Source organism: Purpureocillium lilacinum, assembly GCF_023168085.1.
Source record: "Purpureocillium lilacinum CBS 284.36 DNA, scaffold_4, whole genome shotgun sequence".
Lineage (NCBI taxonomy): Eukaryota > Fungi > Ascomycota > Sordariomycetes > Hypocreales > Ophiocordycipitaceae > Purpureocillium > Purpureocillium lilacinum.
Genome location: NW_027072114.1, coordinates 4433185 through 4454295, shown reverse-complemented (window position 1 = coordinate 4454295; position 21111 = coordinate 4433185). Strand labels below are relative to the sequence as shown.

At 56.2% G+C, this 21111-nt stretch overlaps 6 protein-coding genes across 6 annotated transcripts; 1 reads left to right on the top strand and 5 right to left on the bottom strand.

Moving 5' to 3' along the window:
- Positions 1 to 3795: 3795 nt before the first annotated feature.
- PLICBS_006511 (uncharacterized protein) lies at positions 3796 to 4488 on the top strand (the record flags this gene model as incomplete). The annotated part of the gene is made up of 1 exon (XM_018328276.2): positions 3796 to 4488. One exon carries the CDS (start codon positions 3796 to 3798, stop codon positions 4486 to 4488), a length of 693 nt encoding a protein of 230 aa, XP_018173134.2.
- A 1923-nt stretch (positions 4489 to 6411) lies between these two features.
- PLICBS_006510 (uncharacterized protein) lies at positions 6412 to 6771 on the bottom strand (the record flags this gene model as incomplete). Its single annotated transcript, XM_018328277.1, has 1 exon — positions 6412 to 6771. One exon carries the CDS (start codon positions 6769 to 6771, stop codon positions 6412 to 6414), a length of 360 nt encoding a protein of 119 aa, XP_018173135.1.
- A 2227-nt stretch (positions 6772 to 8998) lies between these two features.
- PLICBS_006509 (uncharacterized protein) lies at positions 8999 to 10465 on the bottom strand (the record flags this gene model as incomplete). The annotated part of the gene is made up of 2 exons (XM_018328279.1): positions 8999 to 10297; positions 10367 to 10465. 2 exons carry the CDS (start codon positions 10463 to 10465, stop codon positions 8999 to 9001), a joined length of 1398 nt encoding a protein of 465 aa, XP_018173137.1.
- A 1420-nt stretch (positions 10466 to 11885) lies between these two features.
- Positions 11886 to 13674, bottom strand: PLICBS_006508 (uncharacterized protein; the record flags this gene model as incomplete). The annotated part of the gene is made up of 3 exons (XM_018328280.2): positions 11886 to 12540; positions 12668 to 12963; positions 13021 to 13674. 3 exons carry the CDS (start codon positions 13672 to 13674, stop codon positions 11886 to 11888), a joined length of 1605 nt encoding a protein of 534 aa, XP_018173138.2.
- A 1582-nt stretch (positions 13675 to 15256) lies between these two features.
- Positions 15257 to 16838, bottom strand: PLICBS_006507 (uncharacterized protein; the record flags this gene model as incomplete). Its single annotated transcript, XM_018328281.2, has 2 exons — positions 15257 to 16740; positions 16796 to 16838. 2 exons carry the CDS (start codon positions 16836 to 16838, stop codon positions 15257 to 15259), a joined length of 1527 nt encoding a protein of 508 aa, XP_018173139.1.
- A 2095-nt stretch (positions 16839 to 18933) lies between these two features.
- On the bottom strand, positions 18934 to 19439 carry PLICBS_006506 (uncharacterized protein; the record flags this gene model as incomplete). The annotated part of the gene is made up of 2 exons (XM_018328282.1): positions 18934 to 19312; positions 19390 to 19439. 2 exons carry the CDS (start codon positions 19437 to 19439, stop codon positions 18934 to 18936), a joined length of 429 nt encoding a protein of 142 aa, XP_018173140.1.
- Between the last annotated feature and the right edge of the window lie 1672 nt (positions 19440 to 21111).

The following is a 21111-nucleotide window of genomic DNA, read 5'->3' as shown; positions in this document are numbered from 1 at the left end:
GCACGCTTCCCAACCGCAGTCGGTGCCTACGGGAGTAACCCCGCGGCAGTTCTGCGCTCTCCGCCGTTGCGGCCGTTCCCTCCAGCACCACTCCCAGTCGACTGGCCTGCTTACAGGCCAATGTCTCCTTCGCTTTTGGATTTGGACTTGTCGAATCGCGTCTTCCGCTCCCTGACGCTGCTCTGCTGGGAGATTACTAATTTTCGATATGCAGCCGTACGCCGGTGTCGACGTGCAGTCACGTCAGACGATACAAGTCCAGGCTTTGAAGAGAGACGCCATCGGTTCGCCCAAACAGGAATCTCTACAAGGATTTCAAGGGCAGGGCTAGGGGAAACGGATAGGAATGAGTAGACACATGTCAGGCATGGCGGAAAGAGAGCATAGGCATACTACCGGAGGGAGAAACAATCCATCTACACGAAATCACTCAGTGATCATGGCATACCTATAACGAGAGTATCGGTAGAGTATTTGGTATGAAGTTTAGTCGTAATGGAATAGTCGGCACTGGCGTTGTGAAAACCACCACTCAAGCTTGCCCTGCCAGGGAACGTCCATCCAGGAGAGCGACTCATGTGCCCCGGCGGTAGCGTTATGTGCGTCAATTCTCGCGACGTATGGCCAATTCTTCCGGGTCCTCGCGAGGCCAATGTGAAGCACTGTCGAGGAATCAACGGTCATCGTGTCAAAGACCCAGTCGGGGCGATATTGCCCTATGCAGGCACGATGGCCGTTGTCATAGTACACCAGCATGCCAATGATGGGTCTATATGGGGCAGCCTCCTTGATGCAGCATGCGATTTTCGCAACGTTCTCCAACCTGCAGTTCGTATAGTACCACAGCTCGTTGGACTGCGTATAAGGCGGCGTTGATGTGGCTGTCAGCGAAGGGGGGCAAGTTGACGTGTTCTCCTTGGCCGCGTCCGTTTTGGCGGTGTCACTGTTGTCGAACCCCATATACATAATGCGTTTTTTGTCTTCGAGTGGGTCCCATTCGCTGAAATATACTCGTGACGGAGAGGTTGTTGTCGAGTACAGGAGATGGAACTCGGTCCGGATCTTGGGGTGTACAAAGTACTGCCCGAACAGACACTCTCTTTCCTGGCTCGTGCGAAACTGGAGGGCATCGTGATCAGTCTGTATGCATGTGCTTGTGCTCTGCCTTTTTTTCTGTTTCGTGCCTTACCACTAGCCCTATGAGCCCAGAGCCGGGTTCCCTGAAGGCCCAAATTTGCGACAAGTGTTCGTTCTCGTCGACAGGCATATACATCCACAGCATGGAATCCGAAACGCTATCCATATCCATGTCACTGTAGAAGTTCGTACTGTCATCCGAGCGATGCGCGTATATCTTTGCTATATGAAAGCCAAAGATAGCGGCCGAGTACCCATCGATTCGTGGTGTGTTGCAGTCGAGAGAGCTCATGCGAAGGTGGGTGGGTGAGGAGCCTTGGACGGCCTCGCACGTGTCCATGTTGATGAGTCGGTACGTTCGTCGGGGCGCAGGCGCGGGCGCAGGCCAACCATGACTTGGTACTGGGGCGGACGACGTAGAGGCCGAGTCTGTCGCGTCCACGAGCTGTCGGAGTTTGACGCCCTTGAGGCAAAAAGAAGACGTTAGAACAGGGGCGAGGAAGAATGTGGCGAGTCGGAGAGACCTCACGTCGGACTTGATCGTGACTCGTGAGAGACCGCTCGTTCGAGCTACCTCGGTCCACCACACACCACAGGCACCACGGGACGATGAGTGCTCCTCGTTGGGCGCCTCAAAGTGGATGGCTCTGATGCCCACATGGTCATACCTGATCCAAATGGTCGGGAGAGAACGTGCTTGGCGGGTATCATACATGCACGACCAGCTCCTGTCGTCTTGTGGACATGCATTGCTAAGCGACTGGAGATAGGTGATACCCTCGATCTCGATGCGTTTGACATAGACATCCCGTGCAAGGTCAATTGTGAAAGTCGCCGGCTGCGTGTCTCTAGAGCGTTCCTGGAGAGTGACGGCGGTCATTTCGCAGAGGATATAGCTTGCAACCATGTGGCAGATCTCCTGCGGCATTTGGCGCAAGAACGCGCGCTTCAGTCGCCTGGCCACCGCCCATTCGATGCGATTTCGTCGTCGAAGCTCGACTCGAACCGGCGGGTTGAAGTCATAATTTGCGGCGCCGAGATATTCCGATGATATGGGGACCAGTTGCAACGAGCGACATCCGCTATGAACGCAAGGTACGCGGCGTTTACTCCTTCCGCAGCTCTTTCCGCAACACATGTGCCACGCAATCCTGCTCGACTCGTCCACGTACGTACGGCCATGTTCGAAGCGGAATGGGACGGACGCACAATCATTGTCGAGGACTGGCAGGGACAAGACAGGGTTAATCGATGCGATACGTCCATCCGATGTATGGGGGGTGAGAAACTTGCCAGCGACTACCGAGTCGTCATTCTCGAATGGGAACTGGCAAAGCGCGCATCGAGGTTTGTCGACGCAGATAATCTGTATGACATCTTCATCGGTCATCCTTACCGGTCGCAGGATGTGCGTTTGCTCATAGCGTCACAAAAATTGCGATGACAACGGCGATACACATATACCATGAGTGCCAGAAAAGGAGGGGCAATGGGATCACCCAAGGGGCCTTGTGGATATAACTGTACATGCTGGAAAGTTGACATGACAATATTTGGTTATGCATATGAAACACATTGGGCATGAGCCGCGTTGTCCGGATATAACGTTTACCTATACCAGCCTTCTACAGGGCGATTGAGGCGGAAACGTGGCAGGCCAACAGCAAGCCGGCCTATGCATCAAAGCAGTACTTTGCACACAACGACATTCAGTCTCTCGTGTCCATGGTAGCTTGAACCAACATTGAGCCCTACGATACTTCATGATGATCATGCATGAAAACCCTATGGAAATTCACAATCCTTTGTCGTAAGTTCGTAACGCCCTAGGTAGCCTTGCTTTCTAGCCATATTTCCCGCTGCAAGAGTATGTATAGCACCAGGTCTGGCTAACCGTCTCGTGTTAGAGACCCGAGAATGACGTCTATGCCGTCGTATGTGCCGCTGTGAAAGCGTCTGGTGCTGGGTGTCCTTGATCGGCATTCGCCTCGCTACGCAGCCTGCACTCGGATTCGTGCGGACCATCTTCAGTGCCAACCGGATGCGGAGCAGATGATGGTAGAGGATTTAGTGCCGATATCGCTCGTGCTTGCCGTGCAAGCCGAGTGAATGGACAATGCGCGCTGCTCTCCTGTCAGCACCGAGGATCCAAGGCTGCTTACTGCAAGCCAGGGAACGTGTCTGATTGATGCCACTGAACAGACGATAGCGGCTCTTTGCTCCACTTAAAACCGGGTTGCTTGGCAAAGAACGCCTGGTGTCGGGGTAGTGGCAGTTGACGGCGGGGCAGAGCGCGCCGAGTTCGAAGAACATTCGGTGGGGTCCTCCTTTCCGGAGGCAAGCCGATATGCGGAGGCGGCGCAGAGTGCGAGGTAGGAGGGCACATTCGGGCTTGGTTAAAAGCATCGGCAAATGCCCAAGTCACGACCCGCGGGTAACATCAAAGGAGTAGCGCGACGGTTACACAGCCTGGCTTGACAGCGAGGCCAAGAACGCCCACCTTGCCCCGGGATAGACGAGGTAAGCTCACCTTTGTCTCGTCTCATGACCTACACCCGTACGAACCATTGACACACACAGGGTTGCTCCCATGCAGAGACTTTGCCAGACGAAATGAAGACCATTGGCATTGTCGGGGGCATCGCATGGCCCAGCACCATGGTGTACTACCGTGTCCTCAATGAGTACTTTACGGAGAAAACCAACAGCAATGGCCTTCACACGCCAAACATTGTGATTACTCAGACGGATTTCGCCCTGTTAGAGCAAGCCCAAAACGACGGCCGCTGGGATGACGTCGGGCGGCTGCTCGCAGCCGAAGGCGAGAAGCTGAGAGCCGCAGGGGCCGACTTCTTTCTCTTGGCATGTAACACAGTTCATACCGCCGACGCAGACATTGCCAACAACGTCGGGATCCCAATGCTGCACATCGTGGATGCTGCCGCCAGGAAGGTGATCGATCAAGGACACAATGTTGTCGGGGTTCTGGGCAGCCGGTATACGATGACAGGAACGTACTTTGTTGGTCGCCTGGAGCAGAAATACGGTCTCAAGGTCTTGGTGGCTGAGGGGGAGCACCAAAGCAACGTCCACAATGCACTCTACCAGGAGCTCGCGAGAAACGTTTTCCGCCCGGAGACGAGGGACAAGTTCAGGTCTGCCATCGACGACTTGATCATGCGAGGGGCCGAGGTCATCATTCTCGGTTGCACCGAGTTCGGTATACTCGTGCAAGCCTCGGACAGTCGGGTGCCCATCATCGACACCAGCATCACGCACGCGCAGGCGGCTGTCGATTTTGCTTTGACGGAAGGCGACCTGCGAAGCGAAGGCAATTTTCTTGTGTTTTAATTTCATTATGCAGTCCGTTATGGGTAAAATAGAAACCCACGATGACGTCTTGAAGATTCGTGCCTGTACGATCCGACTCATGTGACTGCTCTGCAACTGGACAGGGTTACCACGCAACTTTAGCTGAGGGCTGTATACGTGACCGAGGTCCATGGAAGACACGTAGTGACTTCTTATTCTACGTTATTAGCCCACTCGCAACGGCCCTTCAATTTGTCCTGTTGGTGCTTTGAAGCATTGCCACATTCCGTCATAAAAACTTTTGCACTTTTGAAATTAGAAAATGGGAGCCCATGGCTGCGCCTTTGACCGTCTCCACTCAGCATATGCTGCAATCTTTGCTGAAGCCCAGAGGAAAAGAGGCGGAGTAGAGTAGTCTGCCTCGGCAATACGCTGAGAGAGCCCCGCCGGTGTCATTGACCGATCAGCAGTATAATCCTCCGTCCTGATCCTGCGCCGTAAACCCAGAGACACCAAACCTGTCTCGTTTCTTGTTGTCACTGTCCAAGAACGTAAACGGAGACTCTCCACCTTTCTGTGGGTTATTGTCGTCTGCCAAAGGGTCAAAGCCCCTGCTGTTCGCCAAGTCGTAGGCCAAGGTTACGTTGCTCGGCAAATTCGGACTGCTGTATAGCGTGCAGGACCTCTTGCCATCATCACCGTCCATAAAAGTATGTTTCCAGACCCAATTGTTGCAGCTAGTGGCCTGTTCAAGACATTTTGCCACGCAGTCACAAGCTGAGCGGAAACCGTCTTTGAAGAAAAAGTGCAGCTCGGTGACCACGCCTGTCATATCGATGCCGCGGTAGTAACGGACGCAGCCGCCACTTCTTGGCGCCTGCAAGGTCGGAAACTGCCTTGACGTAACACGTCCCTCGCAAATTGCCCATGCCGAGTAGCCATTTGGATTGGGGAAGATGTCCGCCCGTTCGTTGTCTTTGTCGTGCTTTGTCGGAGTCCCAAAGCTAGTTGAGGCTAGCATGAGGGAGACTGCAGCGAAAGCGAAGCGCATGATGACAGGTGAGGGGTAGGGAAATTCTGTAATCGGCTTGTTCCTTGCGGTTCAGTACGCGTAGTGCCAGGCATACGGCGAGGCTGTCGTGGCTCCTCTCGTACCAATGGACACTATATAATGGAACGGACTGCCCCAACCGTCTTCGAACATACGTGTGTCAATTCCATCAAATGGAATGAATACGAGTGCACCCGCATATTGTAGACTTTCCACATGCGTGGTGGCGGCCAAGTCTGGTTGTCTCGACTTATACGAGGGCGGTGATGTATGGCCCGGCTCGGCACATATGTGCCGTAGCCGTGGCTTGTCTCGAATCTTAATCTGGTGAGCGCCACATCTGCGGTGCCACAGTGCTGGCTTGTCGCTTCACCATGGCATACTTAGCGGAAAGTCAGTCGATGCATGAGGAGATGCATAAGGAGAGAGGCTGAATGGCGGCGTTTTAGGGCTGGAAAGGTGTTTGGCGATGCGGAGGAATTGTTGGGCCGGCGGGCGACCAGCAACCTAGTAGTGTCGCGTTCACGGCGGGCGTGGAATCCTTTGCACCGTCGAGAGACACTTCGAGAAGTTAATGTGGCGCTGTATTCGGGCTACCCTTGCAGGCATCGATCGGAGCGGAAGACTACTCCGGATTCATCAGCGAGGTTGAACGTGCGACCGTGTACACGATTCCAGTCCCCTGACGGGAGTGAGAACACTGAGCATTGTGCTTCGGTTGCTATTGCAAATTTCCACGGGAACACCATGAACAATTGGAAACATGACTAGTAACTAAGTATGCCTAACGTTCGGTCCGTATTATCATACGCCGTACTGAACCACTCGTACCACCATCGCTTCGAGTTTCGTAGACATCCCCGTGGGATGGCATGATCCATCTCCCAAGGTAGATTTTGAGTGGTAATTGTTTACCAGGCCGGAGGGTACGCTGCGGCACCCTCTTGAGATTTGTCGCGCTTCCAATCAGGGGGATATGTGGCACCCTTGACCTGGGCGTTGTCGCTCTTCCAGGCGGGAGGGTAGGTTGCAAATTCGGCCTGCGACTCGTCGCGCTTCCAATCAGGAGGGTATTTGGCAGCATCGAATTGGGAATCGTCGCGCTTCCAGTCAGGAGGATACTTGGCATCCTCGGCTGGGGCGTCGTTACTCTTCCAGACGGGCGGGTAGGTGCCGGCAACGGCGCCGGTATCACGACGCTCCTGGGATGGGGCGCCGTGAACTGTGCCAAGGAGGCTGACAGCCACATACAGAACTTGAAGAACCTTCATAGTGATTTCCTGCGATGTACGAGTTAATGGGCTGGTGTTGCGCATCCGCCACTCGTTGTACGCGGGCTTGTCTTTTATATATGCGTGTACAACCGCCCTCGCAGAAAATTGGCTGTGGACTCCATCGAGAGCACCAAAGGCAGAGCACCATCGGTAACTCGCCAGGATAGGAAGCCGTACGCCGCGTCTGGGTCAATGCGTACATGTAATGCCTCATTTTACCTGACGATTCGCAATACGAGCCCATTACGTTTACCCCTGATGATAAATCCCCTTCCGGGGTTAGCAAAGCCCTCCATACGTTGGTTCAGGCATCGACGGTCTGTAATGTTGGATGTTCTCGGAGGTTTGGATGAAGCCTCCGAGTGTCCAGCCGTCACGATCAAAACGCATCGAGACCATTGTATCTCCTGCGCGTGTCATGAGATGTCGCTTGGGGCCTTCGTAGCAAGTGCTGCTTCTCTACGCCAGATAGCACAGCATGTCTAGAGGACAGAGCGCGGGCGTGGAATGCATCCAGTCATCTCTCCGCCTTCTCAACACTGCTAGAAGTCGTTATCCATGCCCGCGCGAAATACAGCCGAAGCCAGTTCCGCCCTGTCTTGGCGGCGGCAGGGCCAGCGCACCCGCTGCGATTTGATCACCGAGATGATGTCCGGATAGCCTACTCGTCTGCACTCTCCCCGAAGAACAGCTTTGGTCCGCCAGTGCTGGGTTGTGGGGTAAGAAAGGGGCAGTCGCCGTCTCGGGCGGTCGTACATGCAGGGACCCTTGCCTGTTCCGAGGAGGTCGTCCACGGAACATGCACCCGCATGCGACCTTATTCGATTGCGGTATCTTTCGTCAGTGGTATATATAATAATGGGGTAGGGGTAAGACCCTCCCGCACGACACATACGGCTAGATCCTGGCGCAATTGGACGTGAAGGACAGGCGGACGCACATGTATGGTTAAGGCTCCAAGCACGGGCAGCACACATGCATCGCCTCCCGGATCCTCTTTGACGAAAGGAGCCCGCCCGGCATAGTTCGAAGCGCGAATGCAGGCATCGACAGCGGCTTGTAGCTACACGTGCGCGTGCCAGAAATTCAGGCAAGGCGCAGAACCATAGTGGCCGTGTCAACGGCCCCAAACATCGTCGGCGGCTGGGACCATCGGCCACATTGAGCGTAGGCTACAGGGCGTTGCCCAGCTTCCACAGCAGCTTCACGCGATGGAACAAACCACGTGGCGACGAATGATGTTTCATTGTGGCGTCGAAGGCTGTCGCGTCTGGGTGTGATGGCCCAGTGACGTCATCGACGGGGGCGTGTGAGCATACAAGCCAAGTCGTTTACCCTGTGCCGGGCTGTTACAGGCAATTGATGACAGTGAAAGCTGCACACTCTCACAATCGCCTGCTGCCGTTTGTTTCATTGGGGCTACATAACTCCGTCCAAGTCTCACTGGCAATCTGATTACGATCCACGTTTCTCGGCGTCCAGCTGAACAGCTGCCCTCCCGCGTCCAGCTGCCACCAGACCGGACCTCACCTCGCGCAAAGTCACTGGCGATTTCCGCCCACCCACACGTCACCACGCTTTCCCATGACAAACCACGAAAATAATGAAGAGTTTTGGGACTCGCTATCCGACCGCGATGCCGTCCCTTGTTCCGGGGACACGTTCATGATCATCGACCGGCGTGATAGCCGCGCACTCACTCTCGTGGATGGAAAGATACACCTAGAAGCCGACATCAGTCAGGCCGGGAATTGCTACTGGGTCTGTGTCGAAACCAATGGCTGGCTTGGATTCTATGAACAGGAGTTGGGGCGATATTTGGGGCACGACTTTTGGTGGAACTTTACGGCGGATGCGTTACGCCATGAACAGTATCAATATTTCGAGACACGGAGGCACCCGGATGGAGGATACTTGTTGCTGGCTCCGTGCCTAGCAAAGCTTCTGCAAGTCACTGTCGCGAGAGACGGCAAAACCCTGACGACGACCGAGAGCGGCGGAGTGACATGGGAGTTTATCAAAGTGTAGTCTGCGGCATGAACATGAATAGACCCGTACACGGCTTAACCAAAGTCGCCAATATGTTCTGCGGAGAAAAACCAAGCCCTGCTACCAGCGATGGCATGGCGCAACCATGGATGTCCGTGATCGCGCGCTGTCCCATTGTGCCACACCGCGTAAAGTGCAATTGAAGTCGGCGCGATCAAATCACGGGCCCACCGCGTCATGACGAAGGGTCGTCGATAAAGAGCTCGCGATCGAATGCACCACACATCTCGTCCCACGGTGCGGTATTGTTCGTGATACCATCTGTTTTGATAGCAAATCCAGGGTCGCTCATGCGCGCCCGAAGTAGTTCCCGCCCCTGCCCCGTCCACCACTGTCGAGCCCACCAGTCGTCTATCTTGGTCTTATCGCCGTTGAAGTGTAGGATCGCGGGAATGGACCGCGCGTGGAAGTTGGAGAAGAGCGGCATGTCCATCCAGTTGGCCACAGTCTTGTTTGCTCGGTCCCGCCGGACCTCTGTAGGGAGCGGCGCCCGGAGCAGATCCTCCGGGAATGGGAAGGGAGTCTGATATATGTCAGCTGTCCCATGCTGGCGATCGTTCATCTCCACCTCTGTGAGGTTGCTGTGTGTGACGGAGGAAAGGTCGTCGAGAGCCGAATTGAGATCCTGGAAGACGGTACTGGCTAGATCGACGCCCAGGTGGTAGTCTGTATGCTGCGTCTCGAGGTGTGGCCACGTGAGCTCGTCGTCCTTGAACGTCTCGCCGAATCCAAACACCCATTCCCTGCTGCCGCGTAGTTTCTGTCGCGATAGCTCTTGCCGCCCGTAAATGTTGCTAAAGTAGTCTTGATCGCCGCCCCAGGTGTCATAGGCCTTCCAAAGCAAGTGCGCCCATTCATACAAGGCAAGCAAGTCGGCCACTGGTCCCATGACCGTCCCAGAGTTGAGCCAGCGGGGTCGATTCGTCTCCGTCGCCTTGTCTGTAGCATTGCCGTACGCATCGGGTCGGAGGGTAGATCCTGGCACCGCCCAGCAGGCAGGATGACGGTGGTCGAGCGGCCAGCAGTACTTTTCGGCACCCATGATGACCGTCTGCCTGAGATTGTGTCTCGTCACGTCTTCTAGCCCGTGCTGAGAGTCGAGTCGTGCCGATGCTCGTTCATTCACAGACTGGTATCGCTGCAGCGTGATGTCGAGCGGCAGCTGGAAGATGACATCATGAGCGTCGACGATAATGACCAAGTCCTTTTCTGCCGCCGTTGGTAGTGCGCGCAAGTACTTGAGAACCCCCCAGTTCTTCCCGGTCGTCATGTCGTAGCCGTTCATGGAGCCGTCGCCCTCGTTTTGCCCCCAGTTAATCACCACTGGTGGCGGATAGTCGTTTATGATGGCACTCATTAGCGTTCGACATATTCGGCTGTTGGCCTGGTTTCCTGGAACGAGGAGATGGACATGTGCTTTGCCAGGGCCCTGACCGGGCCGACCGCGGCCCAAATCAGTGAATATGTAGCCGTACTGGTGACGACGTGTTAGCCGCGCCCATCCATGCCATGAGACGATTCTGGGCAGTGCTGCAGCTCCTACCTTGTCGTTGTACGCCAACTGGAGCCAAATGACGCTGAAGAGCGATAAAAGGCTCGCGACGGCAAAGGACAAGTGCCGAATACGGGCCCAAGAGGCCATGGTCTGTTGACCAGCGTCGTCTCACGGAAGCGGTGGGAAACGTGCGTCGCTGCGCCGCCCAGCACAGAGCGCGCTGTTTGACATTTCTTCATCATGTACTCGTACATAATACCCTGAAAGGAAGATGGCCGGGTTGCTCCGCTTCTCGTTACGAAAAGGTGCATAATACGCAGCAGACGGAGCCCATTGCCGTCCGCTAGCAGCCAGATCCATGCCAGCTTCCGATTGATCCCCATCGTCTGCTTGGAGGATGACGACCCGGTATACGAACCAAGCTGAGATGGATAGCGCATGGGTCACTCAGCCACTCGATCTTGCAAACAGCTGTGGAGCACACGCTACTGGACCCTTTTTCGCTGGTGGGTAACGCGACCAGCCAACCCGGCAGCGAACCGACAGTGCGCCCAGTTTATTGAAAGCTTGTCCTTGCCATGTGGCGCCTGAACGTGCCAAGTGGCCGAGTGCCGGGACCCAGTCGTTAGTGCAAGCTCGCCAGAGTGATCAAGACACCCGCCCGGGACCGGAATCTGCTCACCAAGTCAGTATGGGAACCATTAGCTTCTGCTATATACACTTTTGAATAGCGACGTCCATGTCTCGGCTATACGCGCTGTTGCTGGTGTTCAATAATGCCTCTCTGCTTGGGCATACATGTCGGATCGATGTCTTCAATATGGAGCATCATGCACGGATCTTGCGATTTGATCAATGGAAGCAACGTGTCGGGTAACAAACTCTCGAGGTTGTTGATGCCACCTCCTGGTCTAGTCTTGGCAACGACAGGGAGTACAAGCGCCTCCCCCCCTGTCGCCGTGCTCAAATATGATGGCACTGGGGCAACCTCCCGACAGGCTCTAGCTTTAAGTTCTCATTCTATCATGCAGCATGCCCGGTGTGTTGTGATGGCCAATCCTGGCGCGAAAGAGATGCTGGGACTTGGCTCCTTCCCAACACTGTGCTTTGTTTGAGTCGCGAAACGGCCCGGCGCATTGCGCACAATCCCAGCGAGTTTCACCTATCGTCACGACATGGATATACAGCAGAGGGTCAATGTGCAACATCAGAACCTTGAGACGCGGGGTCATGGATTCTCCCAAGAAACGCACGTCTACCCATTCACAGTGCCATAAAATAGGCCCCTACCACTCCATGCGCCGAGGCTTGCATAACGTCATTAATCTTCACTGATGTTCACGACCACAACAACGGAGCGCGACCGCGGCCATGTACTGTGTTTTTGGTCATGATATGCCAGTAGAACCATGTTACGCCGCACCCTCGTTTCCCAGTTGACATGGAAACAGGTGAACGAGAGTTCGACTCCCACCGACAGGCTTCGTCCAGGAGAGCCCGTATCCTGCAAACGACCAGAAAGCAAAGTGAAATTGACAGAAGTTCCCCGCGCGTCTGCGCTTGATCTTTAGCTGTCCTTGTCCGCCTGCACAAAGTTCAAAAAGTCCATGGAATAGTAATTGCTGACGCCCGTGTCGCTGACCACCGAGCCGAGGCGCGGGGCGGACATGGCCGTGCTGTCAAAGGAACCCGAATCGGCACCGGAAATGAGATACTCAATCCCAGTTATGGTGCTGTTGCCAAACGCATGCGCGTAAATCATCTCCGTCGAGCACAGCTCTGGCTGCGAGACGTTGGCAGAGTTCTCCGGCCCAATACGAAGCAACTCTTTGGCGATGATCTTGATCTCGCGCAAGACCTTTTTCCCTCTAGGCCATGTTTCCGCAAAGGTCTCCAGGGCACCTACGGCGACGCGGATGCGCTCGCGCCCGAGCTGCAGCTGCGGGCCGCGCAGGCGGTACTTGCAGGCAGAGAGGTGCGCAATGGTGATGGTGGCAATCATGCAAATCGTGAAGGGCGTGTGAAGGGACATGTTGGTGGGGAGTGCCAGCAATTTGGTCATTTGCTCAATGGCTGACAGAATTTTGGCGGTATGCAGCGGTGCTTCTCTGTAATAAATGTCCTCCAACCGCTCCGGAGGCGGGCGCGGAGAACATGACGAGGTGCTTTCAATCGGGTTGTATGTCAACGTGGACAGTTGCCTGTGCACATCGACGGTATATCTGCACGTTCGTCAGCGAAAGCACGAAGGGAAAAGAGCCGAAACGCGCGAAGTTGACCGGGAGCGAGGAGACTGTCGAGTGTGCCCCCACCACAACTCGCATCGGGAGCATCAGGGACGGTACGTACACATGAAGGAGGGTATGGCCTTTGAAGAGAAGCTCATCAAAGGTTCCATCCTCCCGGAAGAGCTTCCGCTTGCCTTGGGAGAGCAGCGAGACCCACGCCGCGATGCATGTGTCCGTATTGTTGCACACTTCCTTGACGTTGGCTTCCGAGGAACGAGCCAGCCTGTACACGGCGTGATCAAAACTTCGCAAGAGGCCCACCAGGTAGCCATACGAAGAGAAATCGCCGGGATCATCACTTGTATCGAATTCTCGATTGTCATAGTCCTCCATGGTCTTTGGAACGGGGGGGATGCACTGTAACCTCTGGTGAGTCGCCTCGTCAACGAACCTCTATTGCATTGTAGTACATACCCCTGATGCGTATTCAGACTCTTCACAGGGAAGGTCCACCGTGCAAGCGACTTCTCTCTGGCTTGTGTAGATGGTCTCGTTGTGGTTGGTACCGGCGACGTGCAGATCGGTACAATAGAGTTGCCACCATGTTCGGCGCCAGCTCTCTGCCAGCACAGGGTCGCCGCCGGAGTGTTCTGATGCATAGCCCTTGAGGTTCATGCCAATGGCCACCGCCTTGTAGGCCGCCATCTTGAGCAGCTCTTCAGACTTGGGGATATTGTCGTACCAAAATACGGCATTCGAGTACAGGACCAGCGCTTGGATCTCGTACCCACTTGTCCACGGCTGCGTTTCCGCCATGGCAGCGGTTATCTGGTTCTCGAGCGGCGCTGAGTCCACCTTGGGTGAGTAGAGCGAGCCGATGAACCGCATGACGCTGAGCAGCAACTTCATCCCAGGTGGATTCTCTCGCATCCGGACCACAAAGAACTGTGCAGGGAGGACACATGGATGTGACCCGTGAAAGTAGTTGTAGTAGAGTTCCAGCAGCGGCTCAGAGGTGAAGACGCGCTGTGAAGACGAGGCCGTCGTGCTTTCGTCGCCATCAAAGCTTGAGCTGCCCCGCGTCGCACTCGAGCTGGAGCTTTCATGCCACGTATTTGCCAACACCATGGGACGTCGTGGACTGGTAAGCTCCTCGTCGGCGGCTGCGGCGGCGGCGGGACCCGTGGCGGGAACTGTGGAGGCTCTAAAGGGAGCGGGAGGTGGTTGAGAGGAAACATGCCCCTGATCATGCAGTGTTGGCCGCCTGGGTCGTCCGCCCCTGCGAGACTTGAGATATGTGCACTGTGTTCCCGTGGAGATGCAGCGCGAGCACGTTGGTTTGCCACCATCGCATCGGATATGGCGCTCGCGGCATTGAACACACGCCAGCGTTACGCGGGTGACGGGCCCCTGCCCTTGGGAAGACATTTGCTGCTGTTCCATGGTGGCCGGATGCGCGTCTCTGGTTGCTGGACCTTTCCGGTGTCTCGGGAGTTTTGTTAGACAATAGGAGAACGAACGCCAGTCGTGGAAGCCGGAATCCGTGGACTTGTAGTACTTCGCCCGTGGAGTGTCGTCAAATCTTGCCGTACGGGTTTTAAGATGCAAAAGGCAAACAAGTGTGTCGGGCACAATCCCGCGTCGCCTGCCTATCCGACCGTCATGAGCAGATGCCCCACTGATCGATGCGGCCATGGGCTCGTATTCATAAGCACGATCCGGGTTAGGCATGCTCACGCCTCCTGGCTACGTAGATTGCGCCACTGTTCAGAGCCTCGATGTTTCTAGTTCCGCCCGTCGGCCTAGTTACAGGCGACTCCCGACTGGACGGTGTCACGACACCATCAAACTGCTCGTGGTGGCCCTGCGTTTTGGGACATGGGGGGAGGGAGCCTCGTTTCGCAAACCGTGCACTGGCCCGGCAGCCCGGCCGGCAGATTCTCGTCCACGAACCGATGGAACACGCTTGACAAAGAGGCAACCATTGGTGGGACTGGTATTGCTGAACTGGCGGGGGAAGGCTGAGCTGACTGCCTGCACTGGCATCGACACAATCCAATCCTCACCCAACTTCTTGTCGGTGCTGGGTGCACGATCTTGGGTCGGTTAACCGTTTTGCTGTGTCCGGCTATCCGTTGACACAGTTGCAGGGCACTGCAGGGCACTCATTGTTGTCCTCGGCCCCGCAATTCGCCGTTCCGCCTTTTGAGGCGCGCAGGGGTAATGGTTGGCTCTTTTGTCTTAGTCGAACCTTGTGGGGACAAGCTACTGCAGTCAGGATATGAGCCGCAGGAGGGCTGGCGCCACGAGAAGGGACCCCTTCGCTGTCTTTACTCGTGATAGAAGGCGTTGCCTCTTTGCGACTGGTCTCGGAACAGACCCTACATCGTTTTGACATGGAGCACGTCGGATAAAATAACAAGGGGGGGAAGGGGGGGGGGGGAATCTGGTTCACTCCATCATCACCTGGTCGGCCGAGAAGAATGTTGAGTGTGGTCACGCAGCGAGTGGAGGAGAAAAGGCCGCTTCGACGTCTGCCATCGACTGCATCCGTTGGGCCGCATCCCCTGACGGTATTGTATGTCGCCAGTCCGGCATCGACCGCCGCGAGGTTGAGGGGAAGACCATTCCCCTCCCGTAGTTGCCATAGTATGTGTTACGTGAAGCCCGAGTGTACCCAACGCGGCCAGCTACTCCTCTTGTCACGTCTCTACTCGAGCAGCCGTTCTATCCTCATCATGGTTCTATCCAGTATGGCATCCACCATCTCCTTACTTACCATGCCCTTTTCGAAGGAAGCGTTGATGATGGTGTCTCCATCGGCGACGCCGACAATGTTCAGGGCAAAACTGCGTGACCCCGCGTGTCCGTTTGTCGCGGCGGCCGAGAACTGCATCTCGTCGATGGCCCACCCCTCTTTGGTTGCCCTTGTCCTCAAGCTGACGCCATGCTGCCGGCCGGCAATGGAACCAAGGTTGGATACCAGGTAGGTGTCGCTGACCATGTGTCCTATCATGGGCAACGACGTCTCTGTGAAGTCCTCGAGGTCAGGGCCGACCAGTTTGGAAGCCATCCAATCGCGGATGCAGCCGTGGACGCCAGCATCCATGTCCTTTTTGTACGTGCGCGCAAGTTGCCATATCGCCTCATTGTGGCAAGGCAACAAGCCTTGGTCATCCACGGCCCCATCTCGTTTGTACTTGGGCAGCCAATGCAGCTGGACAGCGGCGGCGGCGGCATTCATGATAATTCCATTCGGCGATATATCGGCCACTCCAGAGAGTGAAAGGTGTGACCGTAAGTCAAAGGCAACGCGTGACGCCCCGATCAAGGCGCTGGGGTAAAAGTCTGTTGATAGCGTGAGGTTAAGCATGGTGACAAGAAGTGGCGTAAAGGTCGTTTGCTTCTCTCGGCAAGCCAAAATGATGTGCCTGACTTTGGCGGCCGGGATTCTGCATGTCGCCACCGTTGTCGTGGTCCGGCCTCCATCACCTGGATGGGCCACCAGCGATCGAGTATATGGACGGGGTCTCGGGAGGTCACCGAAGAGAAGTCGCTTCTGGAAGAAGAGCCGAAGTAGCCACCAGACAAGAAAGTTCCACACCAACCTCAGGATAGATGGCGTATCCGTGGCAATGTCGGTCGGCTCCGGCGGGTACTGAAGAATAGTCGACGGACTGTACGCCACATGGTCTGGTGATACGGTCCCTGAATCAGGCGACGGCCCAAGTGTGTTGAGAGCGGCGAGGAATTCGCGGTGAAACGTTACCCCCGAAATTCCGTCACCGACAAAGTGGTGATAGACGAAGACGATGTGGTTTCCGCCGACGATGATGAGCTTCCACCACGGGGTTCCGGGTTCGTCGTCGGCCCAGTCCCACGTATTATGCGCTTCCTCGAGCGTTGCTGATGTTACGCCATCGCCCTGGTCGTCGGCCACAAATTCGACGCAGGTATCGAACTCGATCTTGTGAAGCACCGCCCGGAAGATCCTATGTCTGCCTGGACGCGGCGACGGACGCTGTACGCCAACGACTCGGAGGGCCGGGTGCGTCTTGATGACGGAAGCGAGCGCGTTGTACACGGCCCATTTCGAGAGCGGCCGATCGTCACCACAAGTATATCGCGCCGAAACGAGGATATTTGACTGAATTCCAAAACGATGGAATGTGTAAAACATGCGTTCATAAAAGCCTGAGAACATCAATTGCTGTCGCGCGTGTCCATCCAGACGAAAGTCGCTGCTTACTTGACATCCGCAGGATCGTGTAAGCGGCCGATGGATCACCCATGGTGGGCACCATTTCTTCGGTCTACAGAGAAATGTTCTCAAAAGGCTTTCACAATCAAGGGGGTGTACGCCTTTGCAGCGGCAGCTATTATATGCATCGCAGTGTGTCTGTTGTTGGACGTGAAACCTTGCATCCAAGTTCAGCAGCCACCAGCCGCTCGACGGGACCAGCCCAGCCGCTGTGCCGCCTCACTGTGACCATTGCGGCGCAGCCGGTGATTATTAAACGTCTCTTCGTATTCTTTCCATCTATGTTCCATCACAATTGGCCATTCATTTCCTAACATTTGAGGTCCTGTCCCGAACAGTTGGGTGCATAGGCTACTCGGGTTCCTAGCGCGGCGTGGAGTAGCCCGGGACGATCTGGCTTTCGCGGCATATCCCATTTAGTCTCGGTCGCCAAGGGTGTGCAATGCTTAAAAAGTCTTGCTTGATTGCGATCGCCCAATGGACGTTGCCACAACGTTCAAGAATCAAGACCCCTCTGGTGCCCATTCCGCAATGCGACGGGATCTACACAATCGGCTCCGGGTTGATAGGCCTGGGGACTGTGGGTGGCATACCCCCACAAGTACAGCCGGGTATTAAGTTACAAAGGTCGAAAGGGTGAGTTGACTGCCCAGAGCCGCCCATGAATGACCCCTTGCAAGATCATTCTTTCAGGGAGACTTTGCGATTTGCGAGAAGGCCACTCGAATGTGAAGGAAATGTTGGATGCATTCATTCGCTCTCATCGCAGAGGGTATTTTCTGCGATTTGGTTAATGCTTTTTCTGGGCCAAGTCATGGCGTCGTCCAGGAAGAGTTTACATGGCGAATTACCGAATTGATGCGTACAATTGCTCATTCGTCGGCCACACTCTCAGTCGCTGCCTCTGTCGCAAGTGGTCGCCGTCGGTCTAGGCACAACAGGCACGAAACCTGCCCTGCGAAGCTCTGTGCATTCGAGGTTTACAAGCCTGCCTCATCGTGCGGTGCACCGACGAGTTTGGTCGCCGCGTCGGCGACCTGAGCAGGCAGTGGACCCCGGGCAAGCCGCCAGGCTCAAAAGCGCCTCCAGGGGTTGTTACTTCAGCTCCAACTTCACGATAACATGGGGTGCTTCTGGGTAGCGACAGCGGTGAAATAATCGTGCCGCGCAGAGAGCCGTGCTGAGACGTCGGGTCAATTCCATCCTTGGAGGTTGCAGGGTTGCCGTGTCGAGCAACTCCGCGGGCGTCGTGAACATGGGACAGAGGCGTTCAGGCGGGGGCTTCTCCCGCAGCCGGGGAGAGGGGGGGCATGTTGGTGTCCGCGCCATCGTGAGCCGTCCTCATTCCGCCCTCCCCTCATCATAAGAGAAGCCGCTGCAGTGTCCCTCACAGCGGTGCCTGGAGAGGTCCTTTTTAGCCTTGACCCTGGTCGCTTGGCCATGCAGACTCCTGCAGAACGGTTACCCCAGATGCCAACGGATAGCCGGGACGCCGAACCGTTGACGCCACGAAGTGGTCTCGGCCGGTCGTGGTCGAGAGAGCTTGAAGCTCGGGCGGGGGAGAGCTGAGACACACAGACAGCCTGGAGAATACTCCGGGGGATCCTACTCGTGGAATAAGCTCGTGGGGCACTGGCACCGGGGGCGGTCAAGTTGCGTCTAGGGCGATAGTTCACTACAGCTTCCTGTGCCAGGTGGACGGCGTAAGCACTGTACGCACCAATGGAGGCGTCACAGCCAGAAAGGGCGGGCTTGGCAGCAGAAAACACTTGCCGCCGGCAAGATTGGCGGATCAGGAATGGGCTTCAACAAATGTCAAGTTCATTTGACTCACGCGCGCCCGCGATTCGACTCGTGGACATTTCCACAATTGCGCATTACCTTGGCACGTCGATGGGGAAAGCTGTCCGGGTCACCAGCCGGTCGCTGAACTGGGAGAGGAGTGCTCGCAGGGTCAGTGTTGGGCGGCGCTCCCGGCTGGGCAGAGAGACGGCGACGCAATTCTGATGCCAGAAATACACGACCAAGTTGCTGCACGATGGCAGCGGGACGCCAGCACGATTTGGTTTGCCGCAGGGTGAAAACCTCCGTTGCTCATGGCCGTCAATTCACAGCTATGACCCGGCCTAGAACTTAATGTCCCTGTACTCTTCGTCGAGCTCCACGAGCGCTGCGATGCCACCCTTATCCACGACCTCGGTGTCCACCACCAACGTTGCCAACAGCGTGGCGGTCTCCGTCGTGCTGTAGTTGTCGCTGACCTTGTGATGGCAGCCAGGCGCCTCGAACCAGCTGCCGCCCTTGTCAAACACTCTTGTCGGTTCGTTGTTCATCTTGTTGACGAGGCTTCCCGACAGGACGAGGGCGGACGCCGCGGCTCCTGCGTGTCGGTGGGGCGGGGTAGACGAGTTCGGTGGGAACGTGACGAGCAGTCCGATGCTTGACTTGCCGGGGCAATTGGGCAGCTTGTATTGGTACGCGAGCTCCATGGACGGGAGCGGTCGACTGACGCCGTGAAATCACATGGGGTTAGTCCATGCTTTTATGAGAGCAACAGGGCTCGCGACCAAGCGAATTCATACCTCCGGTCGTACTTGGGAGGGTCGTCAATGATCCGGCCTTCTGCGGGCATGTTGGCGGTGCTAGTCGAGTTGTGTACGTGTGTGCTGGAGACGAACGGTGGGGTTCAATGAATGCTTGCGCGGAAACAAGTCAGGTGTTAATGATCTCCGTCAGTGTAAAAAAACGGCCCCAAGCTTCCTCTTATATCCCCGCGAATCTACAATCCTCGCCGTGTGCTTCATACGTCATGGTCGTTCCTCCTGGTCGCGGCTCTTCGCTGTGTTCCTGATGATAGGCTATCGGGTACGCAGCAGTCGCCGCAATGCGGCTGACTTGGTGGTGGCGCCTCCACTTCGGCACGCTCGGGTGGGGATGGCGGGCGGGTTGACAGCGGGAACGATCGCCGTTGAGTCGCCGCAGCCTCACTGCCAGCCGTCATTTCACGACGGTTCAGCTGGGTGGAGCGATGGCAAGTGGACGACGCGCCGGAGCCTTCAGGTCCAAGGCATTCAGCCTTGCAGGATGAATTCCCATGCGACGACCCAGGCAAGGAAAGCAATCCATCGCCATTCCGCCGCAGCTACTGCGCAGCCGCAAGCTGCGGTTGAGGGTTGGAGAACGATCAACGGCCGTGGCCGCAAATCCCGAGTCCAATTAGAGATTCCGGGGCGGGAACACGCGTGTCGCATCGATGAATACGACGCAGTGTCTTATACCCCCCGGTAGCACGGCAGGGTGCGTGAAGCCTCTCCGCAGCGGGGGGGCTCGTCACGGCAGCCCCGGCCCCCGAAGCCCGGGGCCTGGTGGGGCCGCAATCCGGCTCCGCCGGACCGGTGAGTATTCTCGGCCGAAAGATGCCACAGCTAGACTGCACCACAACTGGCGCCGCATGGAGGCTGCAAGAGACCGATGGCTATCGCGCGGAATTGGCCAAGGGAATTTGAAGAGGTGGCTAATAGCGCTCGTCCCCACAAATTTTCTGCGGCGACCGACGAGGTGTGTTACGCTGCAACTGGTGTTGGGCTGGTTAAAGCTGCTTTCTGCTCTGGCCCGTGAGAGCCTGGAAGAGCCCAGTAACGGCTGCAACGAGATGATTCTCCACGGACTATGGCATACTCTTGACTGGCTGAGGCACTGTGTTCTTCGGGTTTGGCCCTTTCAGCGTATCCATCGGTAGGCCGATGTCAAAAATACGTGGTTCTCTAGGGTATGTGTGCGGCGCGTCGCAGCCTCCGCTTCACTGGCTACGTCGCACAACGAACCGCCTGCCCACCTTGCGCCCTCGACCGGGTGAGCCTTGCAGCACTGCCTCATCATCCGTCAAATCACACAAAAGGACCGCCTGGTTGGCGACTTCAGCTGTTCTACGCTAGGCTGCCTATGCCTCGGACGATCATGCCCATTTGGGGGTGATCCAGCGCCATCTGCCTGTACGAAACACGAAACGGAGTCATTGCTGGTGCAAGGCGGAAAAGGATGAACCATCGCTGAGCACGAAAAGTTGCGCACTCTTTATATATAAATGACGGGGGCTTCAGAGCCTACTGCGAGGGAGGCCCGCCTTCACCTCCATCCATGTCGGCTTGCTTACATCGTCCTGGTACCACATCGTCAGATTCCACGACACGTCAAGGAGACAAAGTATCGCAATGTTGGCAACTGCATACTCTACGCTCTTCGTCCTGGCGCTGCTGCCAGCTGCGCTGGGTGCCATCAACGGCCCCTGCGCAGACGGCGTCGGC